The 18,145-nt window shown below is 42.7% G+C and overlaps 1 protein-coding gene across 2 annotated transcripts in view; it reads right to left on the bottom strand.

Annotated features, from left to right (window-relative positions):
* Window positions 1–246: 246 nt before the first annotated feature.
* Window positions 247–18,145, bottom strand: part of NR4A3 (nuclear receptor subfamily 4 group A member 3) — a 67,397-nt gene continuing 49,498 nt past the window's right edge. Inside the window, exon 8 of one of the 2 annotated variants that reach the window (XM_081343496.1) lies at window positions 247–2,754. In XM_081343496.1, the coding sequence (XP_081199622.1) occupies window positions 2,492–2,754 (263 nt within the window). In that variant the 3' untranslated portion in view covers window positions 247–2,491. The remainder of the gene's footprint in view (window positions 2,755–18,145) is intronic. The other variant, XM_081343497.1, reaches the window with a different exon arrangement.

Here is an 18,145-nt window from a genome sequence, read left to right as displayed (position 1 = left end):
TTAGCATGTGGTTGTTTATGATTCTTTTTTTTCTGTTTTTTATACCTTGTACTTAGCTCTGGGAAGTCGGGGGGGGAGGGGGGGAGGGGTAAGGAGGGAGGGATAGGGGAGGGGTAGGGGGGTTTGTTAAAGATAAAATGTATGATAAAACTTTTTAATTAAAAAAAAAGCACAAACATTTTTATTAATTAAAAAATAGAAGATTCCATCATTAACAGGGATGATTCTCATAATGACATTAAAAAACCTATTAAATGGTTATATGAAATCTAACAAGGTATTCTAAAATTGTGCAACTACAAAACAGAATTTTAAAAAACTTCTTTTGCATAAAGAGAATGTAGAGAAAACATTTTGAAACAACAAGATACTTTTTTTGGAAACCCAACTTTGCGATAAGCTATGAATCTTCATCCTGTAGTACTTGATGGCATTCTACAAGAATAAGAATAAAACATAAACATACTGTATGTCAAAAATGCCTATTAATTCTAGGAAGATAAGGATTACACCTTCTGCACAATTGGCAAGAAAATGTATATGCCTTTTAAAATCTAGTGAGGTGATGTACATAATATGTACAAAAATTCAAATAAATTTAAAAACGCTTTGAGAGTTAGGCAAGTATGATCAACCTACAAGAAAAATCAGGGTCCTCTGATGTTTAATTCTGCTACTGTGTTTTCACATAAATCATATGTCAATACAAAAAAGCAATATTTTTTAAATATTATCTACAGGTAAATTAAAAATACTAGCTACAGTATAATGTTTAGAAGCTGTTTTTGTTACTGACAATATTATCTGGATAAAAGAATAACATTTCCTCAAAGTAACACTTTGAAACAAATTTAATGAGAAAATATCAGGGAACTTTCAGATAACCAGACAATATCTTGATATCTAGTTCATGCCTGCTGCAGCTATTAGGCAGTTATTTTGATATCTGAGTGTATAATTTAATTTCCATATAACCAGCATAGTTTTTAAAAAAGACAAAATTATTGTAGACTTTTCAAATACTGGGATATCAGAGCAACATTCAATAAGTGATCTTTTTCTGTAGCAAAATGACTAAAGACTTGATACAGTGCATATAAATCCTTTTTTTGTTGACAGAATAAAAATGTTTTAATATTAAAATTAATGAAAAATGAACAAATATTTAAATATCAAAATGCTAAATTTTACTGCCTTAAAGGTCACTGCAAATACATGGTAAGATCAGGTTTACTTGTGAAAGACATACTACATATTTAATTGGTTAACAGAAAGGTCACATAGGTGTGTGTATGTGTATGAGACTACCCAAACCCATTATATAATTGACTTGCTGTGAGTACACTAATTCATCTTCGTTGTAACAGGCTCCCATGAGCTGGCAGTCATTGCAATAAATAGAGGCAAGCCTTTACAATATGTCATGCATACAAATATTTATACAAATAAAGACACTGTGCAACAAATTATTTCATATTAATATGGCATAACAATAACCATATTAAAAACGTACATACATGGAATGTTTAAAATGCAGCTCAATAAACCTTTCATAGCATTTACATTCAGACTATTTCTACAAAAAATTTTTCATCCAAATCTATTACTAATTCACTAAGCTCAGTTCTAGCATTACTATGTCCATGTTAATCCTGCCTACTTCAGATGTTCTGCATTGTTATTTACTTAATCAGCCAAGGAATAAGCATATGATTTTTGCTTAATGCCTTGCTGTCAACATATGTCTGAAGAATTTTGTCATAGAAATTAGTGCATGTAATAAAGCCAGTTTTTTCCATTTTATTTCACCTCTGTTTTTGATTAAATTAAATTATAGCTCATAAACAAGACTTAGCAAAGATAGCACCTTAAAATTGCACTTGAACATCAGAGCTAACAGCTATTATCATTTTCCTATATTTTATTTATGAAATCATGGATGAACTTTATTAAGGGAAAAAGAGAGAGAAAAAAAAATAATTTATGTGAAGAAAATAAAGTCTGATATGAGTATGTTAAAGATATAAATTAATAAAATATATGCTATTGAAATCAGTTATTTGTTATTAGTCTTGTTTTCAAACACATTGAAGTGACACAGTATTTTAAATGGTGCATACCCTTACATTTTACTGATTTCCCCCCACCCAGGATTTGAAGCCTGAGCTGCCACAATTTTCTTCCCATCACATGAGAACTATGATACTATGGAAATAGCTTTTATACAGTTAATATTAACATCTTTTTCTGGCTAAAGTAGCATCATTAAAAGGTGCCATTAAAAAACAAATCTGCATTTAATTTTTCTATTCTATAATTCCCATTTCCAAGACTGTAAATTATATCTTAAACCTCAGTTTGCAAAGACATATATTGGGAAAAGTCCATATATATGATTAGGGCTGGGATTACTTCTTGCCTCACTTAACAAAAGCAGCATTGTTATGCCTGCTCTGGTAAGTAGTTGCCTTTCACAAGGGAAACTTGACTTTCAGAATGGTAAGGTATCCAGAAATAGTTTGTCAATAATGGAAGGAGGTGGCACTAAATCTTCCAATTTCAGATAAAAGATCCGCTGTAGTCCTAATGTGCAGACTGCATGCAAATCAGTGAGAACACCAAGAACTTTAGATTCTGCAGACTCAATGCGTTGTTTTTTGCTCTGACAGTTGAAGGCCAAGTGATCTTTCAAGCTGCCCATGATTTTGTTGCATAGCTCATGCACTTTCTTTGGTTCTTTTAATCCATGACGGTCTGCAAAGCAATAACAGACAAAGAATTCAATATCCACTTTATGGGAATGGGTGTGTTAGTGATTAATTATAAAAAAAGAAGTACTAATGTAACCATTCTGTAATCCAGTATGTGAATGCAAATAGAAGTTGTGCACTGTATATCTAAATTCAGTGAAAAATATAATGCGAGCTGATCCCAATCTTATAGCTACACTCAAGCATAATACTTTATTTTCCAGTCAGAGACTAAAACAGTTATAAGAGCACAGCATTCTAAATGGTGTACACCCTTACATTTCACTGAAATTATTTTTGCCCAGGATTTGAGGCCTGAGCTTTCACAGAAGATGTTTTGGAGATTTCTTAGCTTCCCTATGGTTGTGGATGCTCAATATCTATGGCAACCATTATTTATTCACTGGATTCAAGGGGAGATCAATATCCATTGCTGGCTCCATCAGTGCAAGGCCTGGAATTCCAGCAGGAATTCGCAGATGCTCTTCTAAGAAAATATAGACAGCTCAGCCAATCTTTGTTATTTGGATTACTTTGTAGTTTTTCAGCATATTTACTTTTTAAAAGGGGTTAGAAATTAAAATACTTTAAATGTTAACTATTTTATGACTTAGAATAAATTATTATATTATTTGTAAAGTACTGAAATATATGATGCTGTCTAGGTAAGATAATCCTAAAGCAGGGCTTTTCAACTTTTTCACCCATTGTACTACTTTTAGGATATGGCAACATCCGAGTACCACCAGTCATTTAGCTCCAGCCATCTCTCACTTAGACCTGTGCGGTGCTGCAACTGGTTCAGCTCATTCCCCTCCCCTGCTACCACTTTTCTAGGATGGTTGCATACCACCTGCCAGGTGCCAATGTACCACAGGTGGTACCACTGGTTGAAAAGACCTGTCCTAAAGCATGCAAGCTATTTCCCAATATTCCACTTGTATTAGGTGTCTTAAGCAAGACATCTTGCTTAAGTTTGATTTTGGTTTTGGTAACATAATGTAAAGTCAGATTAGTTTACAGTGCTATCAACCAGGCCAAGTCTCCATCTAACCCAGCATTATTGCTATGACAAAGATCACCCTGATGGAAAGCACAGCTGTGCATACACCTCTCTTTTATAGTTACTTTCAATTTTCCAAGTAACTGGCATTCAGTAGTATATTGCATCTGCACAATTAGGTTTTTTACTGCCTGAGTTTAATTCCTAGCCTCACAGAACTATATTTCCCAAATACATTTTAAATGGAATTTCTGTAATGTACTCCAGTTTCATTGCTGGAGGCTTTCAAGAATGGACAACTGTTTGTCCAGGATGGTGTAAGGTCTCCAGCCTTGGGCAGGGGCTTGGATTAGAACACTGTTATATACTGGGTTCTGTGCTAGATTGAAGAGACGAGGCGAGTGAGTTCAGCAAGAATCATTCTTAATTTGCTTACAGGAACTGAACTGAGAAACAGGGCTGCGAATGCAGCTATTTATACCCTGGCCTCTAAGTATCGGCCAATAGGTTTAAAGCAACCTATTGCTGCCCTAGAAGCAGCCAATGGAAGCGCTGGAGATGGGTTGTCTGAGGAGCTGGGAGCCATTAGCCAGCTTCCCTGCTTAAACAACCTTCCAGCAATTAACCCCACGTGATACCCTTTAGTAAGACAAAACCCAATACATTACACCCCTCCCCCCTAGAATGTACACACATTATAATAACAAAAGGAATGATTACAGCAATTACAAGGTTTACAGAGATACAAAAGTAGTAAGCAAAAGTACACATTTTTCCATATTTTGCTAATACAGAGGCTGTCCTGTCTACCAGCAATTCAACATTATAGCTCAGTTATTTTGGAACAAAATCTTGTAAATATGCAGGAGGCTTGCAAACCCTTGTGGAATGCCTGGGAGAGCCAGGCACTCCCCAGTCTACCAGCTTGCCTGTCGGGCTGGGTAGACCAGGGTCCATGAGTTCAAGCAAGTCTGGCTGACTCGGAATTCTCTGGCTGGCCATTCCAGGTCGGCCCAACCCAGAGTCTAATCCTTCTGCAGAGTTAGCACAGCGGCTGTAGTGTTCTGGTTGACTTTCTCCGTCAGGGGCCCCATGTTGCACTCTCGGGCTTTGCCCCTCTACGACCACCACCTCATTGCTCTGACTGCTTGGGACCTCAGAGCATCTGGATTGATTGGCCTGGATGCTGGTTTGAGGTCCGTGGATGGGACCTAGGATGAAGTCCTCGCTTTGTGGCTGTTCTGGAAAATGCTTCCTAAGCTGATCGATATGTCGATGAGCAACTCACCTTCCCTCTAGGCCCACTTCATATGAGAGAGGGCCCGATGTTTTGGTGATTTTCCCAGGCACCCACAAGTTCCCATGCCCATAGTTCCAGGCCTACACCCCATCACCCACTTGCAACCCCCTCGGGGGTCTTGGGCGAGAGGCCTCTGCTGCCACCCGGTCTGGGTGCAACCTGTCCAGTTTCATGATTAGTTGCCTCCCACAGTGCAGCTCTGCTGGGCTTTTGCCCGTTGCCGTGCACAGTGTGGAATGTTGGCAGAGCAAAAACTCGGCCAGTCTGTGGTGCCAGGCCCAGTCACTATGCGCTTCAGTGATTCTTTCATAGTGTGCACCATTCATTCAGCTTGCCCATTACTAGATGGATGAAATGGAGCCAATGTCGCATGCCTAATGAGGTTTGTCCTCATGAAAGCCTGAAATTCTGCCACAGTGAACTGCCCCCCATTATTTGACACTACGACGTTTGTTAGCCTGTGCATTGCAAAGAGTTTCCTAAGCACCTTGATGGTCCTAGCAGTAGTCTTATTTATGATTGGTATAACTTCCAGCCATTTAGAGTGGCTGTTGACCACTATAAGAAATAGCTGTCCCTGAAAGGGCCCAGCGAAGTCGATATGAATCCTTGACCAGGGTGTGTGTGTCTCCTCCCACCTATAAACAGGAGCATGTGGCATTTCAGGCCTAGACTGCTGACATGTGTAACACTCATGTACTTGAGTTTCATTGGCTTTATCTAATCCTGGCCACCATAAATAGCTTTGTGCCAAAGCTTTCATGTGAACAATACCCGGATGACCTTCATGAAGTGATTGCAACAGCCTGTCCTTTAATGAGGTGGGAACAATGACCTTGTTCCCCCATAGAATACAACCCTTATGAGCTGAAAGCTTGTCTCCTTGTGAAGTAGCTCTGGAACTCAGGTCCAGGGCTTTTTTCTAACCACCCGTGTGGACCCAAGACAGCACTCTGCTTAGAGTCTTGTCTGCCGCCATTTCTGTGGCTATATCCCCCGCGTGGAGGGGAAACTCTGCCAAGTCCTGAATGGACAAAACGTGGGCCACTGGGGCCGGATCTGGCTTGATTTGAGGCAGTGGAAGCCTGCTCAGGCCATCTGCATGGCCCATATCCTTGCTGGGTTTGTGAATTAGCTTAAAGCTGTATGCCGATAAAAAAATGGACCATCTCAACATTCTAAGGGATAAGATGTGGGGTGTCTGTCTGTCTGTAGTGAACAACCCCAATAGCGGTTTATGGTCTGTGAAGACCATGAAGTCCCTGCCATACAAGTAGTTGTGGAATTTTTTTACTCCAGGTACTATGGCCAATGCCTCCTTATCAATTTGTGCATAATTACGCTCTGTGGGGGACAGTGTCCTGGAATAAAAAGCAATTGGGATTTGAGTCCCATTTCTCTCCAAGTGAGTTAGGATAGCCCCCACCCTGTATGGGGATGCATCACACGCAAAGCATACTGGCATCGATTCCTTAAAGTGAGTGATCATCAAAGTCATTTTAATTTTTATACATTGTGTGTTGTTTATAGCATTTTAATTGCCCTGTACACCGCCCTGAGTCTTTTCGCAGAGGGGCGGTATATAAATCCAAATAAATAAATAAATAAATAGATAAATAAATAAATAAATAAATAAATAAATAAATAAATAAATAAATAAACTGACGGACAGTAGGGCCTTCAATTCCTGAAAGCTGCTTTCGTGAACACTAGTCCACTTCCACACAGTATTTTTGTCCAAGAGCCGGTGTAATGGCTCTGCCACTGTGGCCTTGTTAGGAAGGAATGCATGGTAAAAATTTAGGAGGCCTAGGAATGCCTGAAGCTCTCCCTTCGTTTTGGGGCTGGGTGCCATCTGAATGGCTTTCACTTTTGACTCAGCAGGGTGGATGCCATTGGCATCGATACGAAAACCCAAGAACTCAGTTGAAGGGACTCCAATACTACACTTATTCTTCTTAAGCTTAAGGCCTGCTTCATGCAGCCTTTGAAGGAAGGCTCTAAGTCTCCTTGACAGCACCTCAGTGGACTCACTGGTGATGAGCATGTCATTGAAATAGGGGCAAACCCCTGGAATGCTCTTGAGTGTTCACTCCATAATGCCCTGAAAAATGCCAGGGGCTATGCTGACCCCAAATTGCAGGCATTTTACTTTAAACACCCCCCTGTGGGTTACAATTATCTATGCCGCAGCTGTGGCCTCATCCACAGGAAGCTGTTGGTAGGCCTGAGCCAAATCTAATTTTGCAAAAATTGTACCACCTTGCAAGGATGGCAGGATATGGCTTACTACTGGTACTGGGTACGCATGCTGTTTGAGTGCACGATTAATTGTGCATTTGTAATCAGCACAGATACTGACCTCCCCATTGGCTTTAGTGTCATGATGATTGGGGTCTCCCATTCACCCCCATCTATGGGCTGAAGTACCCCCTATTCTACGAGTTTATCTAACTCAGTGTCTATCTTGTGTTTAAGAGCAAATGGCACTCTATGAGGTTTAATCCTGACCGGCACTACAGTAGGATCTAGTTTAAATGTTATTGGCAGGCCAGTGTACATCCTCAGACCTGAGTCAAACACATCTGCGAATTCCTCGCATAGTGATGCTACACTTGCGACTTGCGTCCGGTTGATTCTGGTTACTTGGATGCCTAGTGCATCAAACCAGTCAAGCCCGATCAGGCTCGTTCACTGACCCCCTATTACAACAACGTCCAGGTGCCCCTTAAATTTGACAGCCAGTGTGGCTTCACCCTTGACTGTGACTCTGGCATTTTGGAAGTTGGTCAGTATAATGTCAGATGACCTCAGCTTGGCCCATCTCTTGCTGCGATTGCAGATGAAATTAAATGTCTCAAGTGATATAATGGATACGGCTGAGCCCGTGTCCAGCTCCATCTTGCAAGGGACCCCTTGTAGCTGCACCTGGTCTAAACTTTGGCTTAATAGGGCAGTGAGCTCCCATGCAGCAAGTGCTTCTGTAGCTGGAGCAAAACCCTACACTATACTGCCCCAGGGTCCTGGTGCCTCTCCTAATCAGAATGTCTGACTGGTGATTCGATTGCTGGTCCCTCTGGTGACCTCTACAGATAGATGTGATGTGGCCGGTCTTACTGCAGGCCCGGCATGTGGATGTCTGAAACCTACAGTCCATGTGTTGTTGGTGGCCACCACACCCTGGGCACCTAAGGAAGGGATCTACCTTGTAAGTCGCCCCTTGTTGCTTGTCACTGTGATGCTGTTGGTCATTGTGTCTTTGTAGCTTGTCAACTTCTCTGTTGTCTTTGGGGACTTCCACATGTTTGGCATCCTTGTGGTGGATGGCTTCCTGGTGCTGTGCTGTTTTGGTGGGCCGCATGGCTCGTACGGCCCCACTGGCAGCTTTCTCCGCCATGATCTCTTTCACTGCATCTGCGAATGACAGGGTCTCTTTGGAGAAGAGTTTTTGCTGTAACTCTTGATTCCAGAGGCCGTAGACGAGCTGGTCCCAGAGCCTCTCCTCTATGTCGGAGAACTGGCACAGGTGTGCGGCCTGCCTCAATGCCGCAATTAATTCAGACGCTGTTTCACCTTGTTGCTGAACCCTCTGTTCGAATGCGTGGTGCCAAGCAATTACCAACAGCTTGGGCTGGAAATGGTTGCTGAGCTGTTTCTTCAAGTCCATGAACATTACAGAGTCCAATGGCGTCGGCGCAAACAAGTTCTCCATGATTTTGAATGTGGCTGGGCCGCAAACACACAGGAGCATAGCAGCCTTCAGACCATCCTCAGTGACTTGATTCATGTGGAGATAGTTTTCGACCCTAGATAGATACGAAGACCATCTTTCCAGGTGAGCTATATCAAATTCTTCCAGCTTTCTGATCTTTGCCATTTCTGTTGGTCCTTGCAGCTGGGGCTCGTTGTCTTCTTATCCTTCTCCTCCACATGCCCAGGGACTGGTCCTCTGGGCGCGTGGTCACTAGCGTGGCTGTGCTAGGCCGACCATGGGGGGGGGAGAATTGCTTTTCCCACTAGGCGTGCTCGGCCTCTCCCCTAGTGACTCGCAGCTCTGTTGGAGAAGCAGGATCCCACCTTTGTCGCCAGTGTTATATACTGGGTTCTGTGCTTGATTGAAGAGATGAGGCGAGTGAGTTCAGCAAGAATCATTCTTTATTTGCTTACAGGAACTGAACTGAGAAACAGGGCTGCGAATGCAGCTATTTATACCCTGGCCTCTAAGTGTTGGCCAATAGGTTTAAAGCAACCTATTGCCACCCTAGAAGCAGCCAATGGCACTGCTGGAGATGGGTTGTCTGAGGAGCTGGGAGCTGTTAGCCAGCTTTCCTGCTTAAACAACCTTCCAGCAATTAACCCCATGTGATACTCTTTAGTAAGACAAAACCCAATACATTACAAACACCTCCAAGGTTTTTTCCAGCCCTATGATTCTATGATATCAGAAAATGAATTCAGATTCATTTTCTTTAGAAAATCACTAGATTTATTCATTTATGTAGCATATTATCTATAATACATGGACTAGCAACATATATGTCAGAATCCATTTATATTTCATTTCTGACTATCTCCTCTGAGCTAAACCCAAATCTCATCTTCCTCTGGATTCTGCCATTCCCAAGGGGGAGAGGGAACAAGCATGGGGCTTTATGGCTTTCACTTCCTCCCTTAAATGTAACCTTTGTTTATTCCGCCTGTGTGCTCTCCATCACAATATAACCAATTGCTTTCTTACTAGGCATTCCCTCTCAACTTACGGGCAAGTAGGAAAGTGGGTGGAAAAGGGAGAAATGCAACCCTCCAGCATCTGGTTTGTTTCTCTGAATGAAGTGTGAGGAGGGTGGAAATGATCCTGATGCAAACGGACTGTTATCTTTCCTTTCCCATGATGGGCTTACCACCTGGAGCTTGGCTGATCTGGAAATGATCTGTGGGATGGGGTTTGCTTGGGGACATTTTAAAAATATCAATCTGTGGGGGAATTCCTCAGATCCTGTCTATTCTGCTTGCTATCTCCTATTCCTTAGTAAAAGTTCCTGCTTGGAAAATCTTGTCTTCAAGAGTCCTACTTTTTTAAGATGTAGGCTGAGGTGGGTTCTGACATTAGACAGGATCTGCATTAAGATTCAACCTGGAAGGAAGAAACTTACTGCGGGACTTTGCAAAAAATACAATGTCTGATGACGAGGCACAGAAGGAGGAAAGCCCTATGGAAAGGGAGCCTCTTCCCCAATTGAAATTCCACCAACTATTGGGAGCTGAAGCGTCATATTCCTCCGGGGAAGAGGTGGTGGAGACATGCAACCACAAACTGCAGTGGTCGATGGGCATTGGATGGAAAAGCGAGTGGGAAAAGGTATCGAGGAAAGTGACCCTGAGACGGGGCAGCTGCCAATCTGAATGGAAGCAAGAAATGGAGAATTCCCTGCACATCAGCGGAGAGGACGGGAGTTATGCACCATATGCACACTGGATCCTAGAGAAAGATATTGACCTAATAAAAAAAAACCTTGGCTCTCTGAGGGAGGAGAAACTTGAGACCTGCAGCCACACCAGGACCTGGACCTGCAGCTGGAGAGACAGTGGGTGGGCATCCGGAACCTGTAGCACTGGGGATGTCTGCTGAACCCGTAGCTACCACCTCAGCAGCTCCCACTCCCCACCAACCTGCAGATGAGGATCCAGATGGGGGGCAATACCGCCAGTGGCGAAGGCACTGATCCATTCAAAGACTCCTGCCTCTGGAAGCGAAATTCAGGGGGGAGCCGCCATACTTGGGGTTTTTCCTAACTGAAGTCCTCAGTTATATGGAAGACTATGGATGGAACATCCCCAGTAACAAAGCCCGCATCTGTATCATGCAATCTGCCCTGGATGGACTGGCTGCAGACTGGGTGGTGAACCTGCTTGAGTCTGAAACCCCAGAACTCAATGACTTCAACTGGTTCATGTCATCTTTGTGAAGGCGATTCAAGGACCCCCTGGCTGATTGTAAGGCCCATGAGAGAATCAAAATGGTGAGGCAGGGCAGACGGCTGGTGGCTGAATATACATAAGAATTCTGGACCATTGCCAACAAGCTGAACTGGCTGGAAGACATTCTCCTTAGCCATTTCAAAAATGGGCTAAACTACGACCTGTATGATGCTTGCCTGCCTTGAGGGGACCCACACCACCTCAATGACTGGTATGTCCTGGAAGAGGAGGTGGAGATAAACCTACTGAAGAGGCACCGCTGAGGAAAAACATGGGCCTGCTCACCTCCCGAGCAAACGCGCGAGCTAGCCATACCACTGGCTATGGCTAAGAAATCAATGGGCTGTTGCAAATGTGGGAGAGAGGACCACTGCGCCAGAGAATGCTGCTCAAAAGCCCCTGAGCACAAATCAGACCCATCACCGGCCAGGGAATCAGGGAAGTCCCCAGCCAAACCATAAGAACCTGCCATGAGAGCAATAGAGGCTGTAGAGTCCCCAACCCCTGCCAAGGAATGTGAGGGAACTCTGGCCTACACTGCAGGGGCGGTGGACACCTCAGAGGACAGCTTGGAGGGAGAAACCCTGGTAAGTGGCTACATTCTGCCCCCATCCTCAAGACAGTGACTATATTAGCTCCCTCCATGCCTGAAGCTGTCAAAGTAAAAGCCATAATAGATTCTGGCTGCACTTACTGCCTGATTAGCCTGACGCTAATGGGGAAATTGGGCATTCTGGTGAGGAGACTAAAGCAACCAATCTCCTTTGGCCAGTTAGATGGGTCCATAGCAGGGGGAGTACCAGCTACCCTAGCCACCTTACCAGTTCACCTGTCCCTGGGGACCCATGAGGAAGACATAACATCTGTAGTGACCCCAGGCATGGAATGCCCAATGATTTTAGGGCTGGAATTGTTGAAAAAATGGAACCCCTGGGTAAATTGGAGAACAGCAGAACTCAACTTCTTGGAGGGGAAGCATGCAAACTTAAAACCCCGAAGGCTCCCCCAAACCTGACAAGCAGAGACAGCATCAGTGGGAGAAGAGAAGGGGTTACCAGAAATACCGGAAAAATAATGGGACCTTGCTGAAGTTTTCAGTGAGGAACGGTTGGATGAGCTCCCTCCTCACCGACCCACAGATTGTGCTATAGAAATCAAACCCAGGGCAAAACTCCTGAGGCCCAGGCTGTACTCCATGAGCCCTAAAGAGATGGAAGAGATGGAAAGATTCATAAATAAAAATTTAGAAAGGGGATTTATTGAACCTGCCAAACCCAAAGTGGCCGCTCTGGTCCTATTTAGGGAGAAGAAGGTCGGCACTATGTGTCTGTGTATAGATTATCGTGCCCTGAATGCAATTAGTGAAAGTAATCTGTATCACATACCCCTCATGAAGGACATGTTATCCCACCTATCGAGTGGAAGGATTTTTACCAAAGTAGACCTAAGACAAGCATACTACTGCATTAGGATCAAGGAAGGGGACGAATGGGAAGACCACATTCAATTGTCCAATGGGGTGCTAGCAGTTCAAAGTTCTGCCATTTGGACTGCAAGGGACCCCCACAGTTTTTATGCAATTAATGAATGAAGTGCTAAGAATGCACCTATTGAAGGGGGTCCTGGTTTACTTAGATGACATCCTTATCTTCACTGAGATCAACGAGGAGCATATTAATCTAGTCAGAGCAGTTCTAAAAAAATTGCAGACCTCCCACCTATATGCCAAGTTATCGAAATACGAATTCCACCAGGAAAGAATAGACTACCTGGGGTATTGTATATCCTCACAGGGCATCCAAATGGACTGCGAGAAAGTCAGGGCAGTATTAGAATGGGCACCACCCTGCACAAGAAAGCAATTGCAAATTTTCCTGGGTTTTGCAAACTTCTACCACCAATTCATCCCTGCCCCTGATGAACATGTTAAAAATTGGGGGGGGGGGGCAGTGAAACCCAGCAAGTCCCTGAAGTGGACAATGGAATGTCAAGCGGCATTCGAGAGGCTAAAGAGATTTTTTTCTGCCAAACCCGTACTGAGACACATGGACCCTGATAAACCTTTCATAATAGAGGAAAACGCAAGCGAAGTGGCGGTGGGAGCTGTATTATTACAGGAAAATGACAAGGGGGCACTGCAACTGTGTGCATATACATCCAGGAAACTCATGGAGACAGAAGAACGTTGGGTTGTGTGGGAAAAGGAAGCTTATGGTTTGAGGTGGTCATTACTTATGTGGCGTCATTTCCTTGAAGGAAATAAAATCCCCTTCCAGGTCTGGACAGACCACAAAAATTTGTAAGTGCTAAAAACACGCAGAAAACTCACTCCTAAGCAAGCCCGCTGGTCTCAGCACTTTCACCGATTCCATTTCACACTTAAACACTTATCGAAAGGAAAGAATTTCATGGCAGATGCACTGTCTTGCATGCCCCAATATAATAGCACACGAGTCATTGACTCTAAACCACTTATGCCCAAACAACAACTGGCAGCACCAGTAACCACCAGGGCCCAAGCTAAAATGAAGTCGCAGCTGGATAGCCAAACTGGGATCGAATTCCGGAAGTCCTTGGAAACAGATGAATGGTTCCAGAAAAATAGACATGTGTGCACAATCAAAGATGGACCACCCTGGGTGGGGGAGAAGTTATATATACCTGCCACCCAGAGGATCAATTTCATGCAGTTGTGCCATGATACAAAATCAGTGGGACATTTTGGGTTTGTAAAAACTTTACATTTAACTAAAAGGCAATGTTGGTGGCCATCCATGAAAAAGGACATAGAAAGCTATGTGGCCAGCTGCCAAACATGTGCAATGGCTAAGAGGCTGCAAGGGAAGTTGCCTGGACTGTTACAAACAGTGGCAAATCCCTCAGCCCCCTGGAGGGAAATAGCCATAGATTTTATAGTGGAATTACCCGAAAGCAATGGGAATACTGTAATCTGGATGGTCACGGTCTTGTTTTCCAAACAGGTGCAGTTCATCCCTTGCCAAAAGATTCCCACCACAAAAGCCTTAGTGAAACTTTTCGTGCAGCATATTTACAGATTTCATGGGGCACCACAACGCATAATATCTGATAGGGGAGTGCAATTTACGTCAAAGTTTGGAAGGAATTTTTATCCCTCTTAGAAACTACTCAGGGACTGTCCTCTAGTCATCATCCTCAGGCAAATGGCCAATCTGAACACGGGAACTCAGTATTTGAGCAATACTTAAGATGCTTTATTAATTTCCAGCAAACAAATTGGATGGACCTACATCCCCTTCATAGAAGTTGCTTAGAATAATGCAGTCCACTCCAGCACAGGCTACACTCCTTTTCAAATAGCCACCAATGAAAGTTTCAACCCTATGCCAGAACTAATCTCAAACGAACCTGAAATCCCATCACTGAAAGAATGGATTGCACAATTGCAAAACACCTGGCCAATCATTAGGAAAGCTTTAGATGAAGCTAGGCAAGCCTACAAAGCACAGGCAGACAAAAAGAGAGTCGAACCCACACCATTTAGGGTAGGAGAAATAGTACATTTATCTACAAAATACCTAAAATCCCTACAGCCTCATAAAAAACTTGGACCAAAATTTCCAATTAAAAGAATCATAAACCCAGTAACAGTAGAATTAGAACTACCCCAAAATCTTATGCAAATACACCCAATCTTTCACTGCAGTTTGCTGAAAAGGGAACAAGAGTCACCCTTATGGCAAAAAAACTCCCCACCACCACCTCCTATCATGGTTGAAGGAGAACAGCACTTTGAGGTAAAAGAAATCCTAGATTGTACAATAGAGCAATTCTATACATAGCAGCTTGGAAACACCTCCCCTCTTCAGAAAATGAGTGGGTCCATAAACGTCACATCAGAGCACCTAAGATTTCATACAGAATATCGCAACAAACCAGGCTAACATCCATATTTTTGTTTCCTCTACAGGTGGATCTCTCCTATTTTTAAAGGGGGCAGGATATCAGAATATATTTATATTTCATTTCTAACTATCTCCTCTGAGCTAAACCCAAATCTCATCTTCCTCTGGATTCTGCCATTCCCAAGGGGGAGAGGGAACAGGCATGGGGCTTTATCGCTTTCACTTCCTCCCTTAAATGTAACCTTTGTTTATTCCGCCTGCATGCTATCCATCACAATATAACCAATTGCTTTCTTACTAGGCATTCCCTCTCAACTTATGGGCAAGTAGGAAAGTGGGTGGGAAAGGGAGAAATGCAACCCTCCAGCATCTGGTTTGTTTCTCTGAATGAAGTGTGAGGAGGGTGGAAATGATCCTGATGCAAACGGACTGTTATCTTTCCTTTCCCATGATGGGCTTACCACCTGGAGCTTGGCTGATCTGGAAATGATCTGTGGGATGGGGTTTGCTTGGGGACATTTTAAAAATATCAATCTGTGGGGGAATTCCTCAGATCCTGTCTATTCTGCTTGCTATCTCCTATTTCTTAGTAAAAGTTCCTGCTTGGAAAATCTTGTCTCCAAGAGTCCTACTTTTTTAAGATGTGGGCTGAGGTGGGTTCTTACATTAACATTGCACCTTGATTAGTAAAACACAATAAAATATAAATGTTAAAAAGATCTATGTTTAATGTTTAGGCCATCTAACCACTGAAGCACAGCATCATTTATATTAAAAAAACCAGATACTGGATTGGTATATGCCCTCAGCTTACAGCCAGTCACGATGTGATCTACAGTTTGATGTGGGACCCCTCAGTCACACTGAGGGGAGAATACTATACCCCATTTATACAGAGGCCTGGCTGATGCCATGTGAGGTGTGAATCCTATTCAGGATTGTCCATTGCTGATGTGGTAGTTCAAAGTCTGGCACCTTTTTTGTGTGGACATTTGTATATCTTCTTATGTCTGGGCATTTCACGACCCTTTTGGCTTTCCATTGGCAATCAATGTTAAAGTTATTAGGCAGATGTTGTGCAAGTGCTGGGGTGTGGTGGGGTCCTGGATGAGTCTTCTGTTGTTAAATGAGAAAGGTAGGCATCCACCATTAGGAGTGAGTTGTTCATAATTTTTCTGTATTCCATCACTATTGCATCTTGCTTTAAAGCTGATGGTGCTATATGGCTCAGGACAGGAAGCCAGCAAGTTGGAATGGTTTTAGTTCATCTGCTTATAATTCTCATGGTGCTGTTGAGTCTGGCGTATAACTTACTAGTATGTTAAGCCATATAGGGGCACAATATTCTGCTATGGAGTAGACCAACCCTAGTGCTAATGACCTGAGGGTGGCAGTGGACATTCCCCATTTAGTTTCACAAAATTTCTAGAGTATGTTGCTCATAATATTGATTTTTGCCACCATATTCTCTAGGTATTTCTTGTAGGAGAGAGTCAGTCCAATGTTACTCCAAGGTACCTTGGGTGGGGCTCACAGGGCAGTAAGTTGTTTAAATAGACATTCAGGGCTTCGTATGCTAGTTTGTTGTTAAAGTGAAAGCACATAATTGGAATCCTGCTTCAATGTAGCCTGTTGGTTTAGCACTTTGTCTACTCAACTCTGGTCATGTCAGAAGCTGGCTTGTTCCACAGGCAGATGTTCATCTATTATGAGACCTATTCTGTTTATAATTAATCTTTCCAGGAGTTTGTAGCAGCACCAAAAGGGCAATTGGGTGGTAGCTTTCAACTCTGTCTTCTGGTTTGTCAAGTTCTAGAAGTGATATTATTTTAGTTTTTTTGAATTCTGGTGGGAGGTAGCCATTGGAAACTATATCTGAGAGGAATTTACCAATCCAATTCCGTTTGTGTCTCCCAGAGTTTATCAGGAAGTCTGGATGTATGCCATCAAAACTTGGTGCTTTACCACATTTCAGACTACCAATGGCAGTGTCAAATTCCTTTACAGAGAAGGGACAAGAGTATTAGAAAGTTTTCGGCCTTTTTGCTGAAAAGCATTCTTAATGAGAGTGGAGTGTCCTTTGGAGTTTTGGAGAGAGATACAACTTGAGAGACTATTTGGTCAGGAGTTACATTGTGTGTTTGTCATGTGGGTTGTCTAGCTCCACCCAATTTCCTTAATAAGGTCCTGCTGGATTTGCTGAAATTTAGTGGTTCTCTTTATTTAGTGGTTCTCTTTATTTAGTGGTTCTCTTTAGTGGTTCTCTCTCTCTTCTTACGTTAAGCTGCACCCAAGCTGTGTAAGAGATTGTCAGTGATTTCTGGATCACTACTCTGTAAGAAGGTCTGGTAGAGTCCTCCAATCTCTTCATTCCATTCTGGATGTATTCTAAATCCTTGAGGTATATGTTTTTTTCACTGAGGCGATTATTGCCTTCATGAATCTATAATAGTGCTGACTACTTGGTGGAATCCACTTTATAACTTTATCAAGCTTTTCAGCAAATTTGAGCCAGTTTGGTTTTAAAAGTTCCATCTGGATCTAGGGATAGAGCAAACTAGGGGAAATTAGATTACAACTTCTACCAAGATAGGAGGATGTTGGCTGTGCAGGAATATATCCATTACTTTCCTGTTTATGGAAATTGGCTGAGAGTTTGGGCCTTCTGTGATAATGCATATGTCTGGATTTGCAGTTCCATGCCACTGATTTAAACGTGCCCTTCTTTTTAGTGTTGAAAATCAGTTGGACTTTGCTGTTCAGATGGACAATTATTTGCCATTGTCATCAGTGGAAAAGTATTAATGTGATGGCGATTGAAATCACCTGCATGAATTGTTTTGATGCAGCTTGATGCTATCAGAGGTGGTATATAGATGTTCACTATTATTAGATTGCCTAGTTTGGAAACTACTTAGTGTACATTGTTTGTAGAGGCTGACAACAGGGAGGCATTCTCTACATTCTTTTTAACATAAGTAGTAATACCATACCCATGGTGGCAGGTGGCTCCCAACAGGTTGTAGCCATGAATCTTGCCTCTTCTGAGTTACGGTTCTTTTGTTTTCTATGTGTGTTTCTTGGAGGATGGCCATGTCTATGTTACTGTCCAATAAAAGTTCAGAAACATATTGGTTCTTGGATCTACTGAGCCCCTTGACATTGATTTGGCAAATTCAAATAATATTACTGATGAATTTGACAAGGAGTCTTCAATTAAAGACAGCTG

Source organism: Vipera berus (genome assembly GCF_964194415.1).
Source record: "Vipera berus genome assembly, chromosome: Z".
NCBI lineage: Eukaryota > Metazoa > Chordata > Lepidosauria > Squamata > Viperidae > Vipera > Vipera berus.
This window is presented reverse-complemented; position numbering and strand designations above follow the sequence as displayed.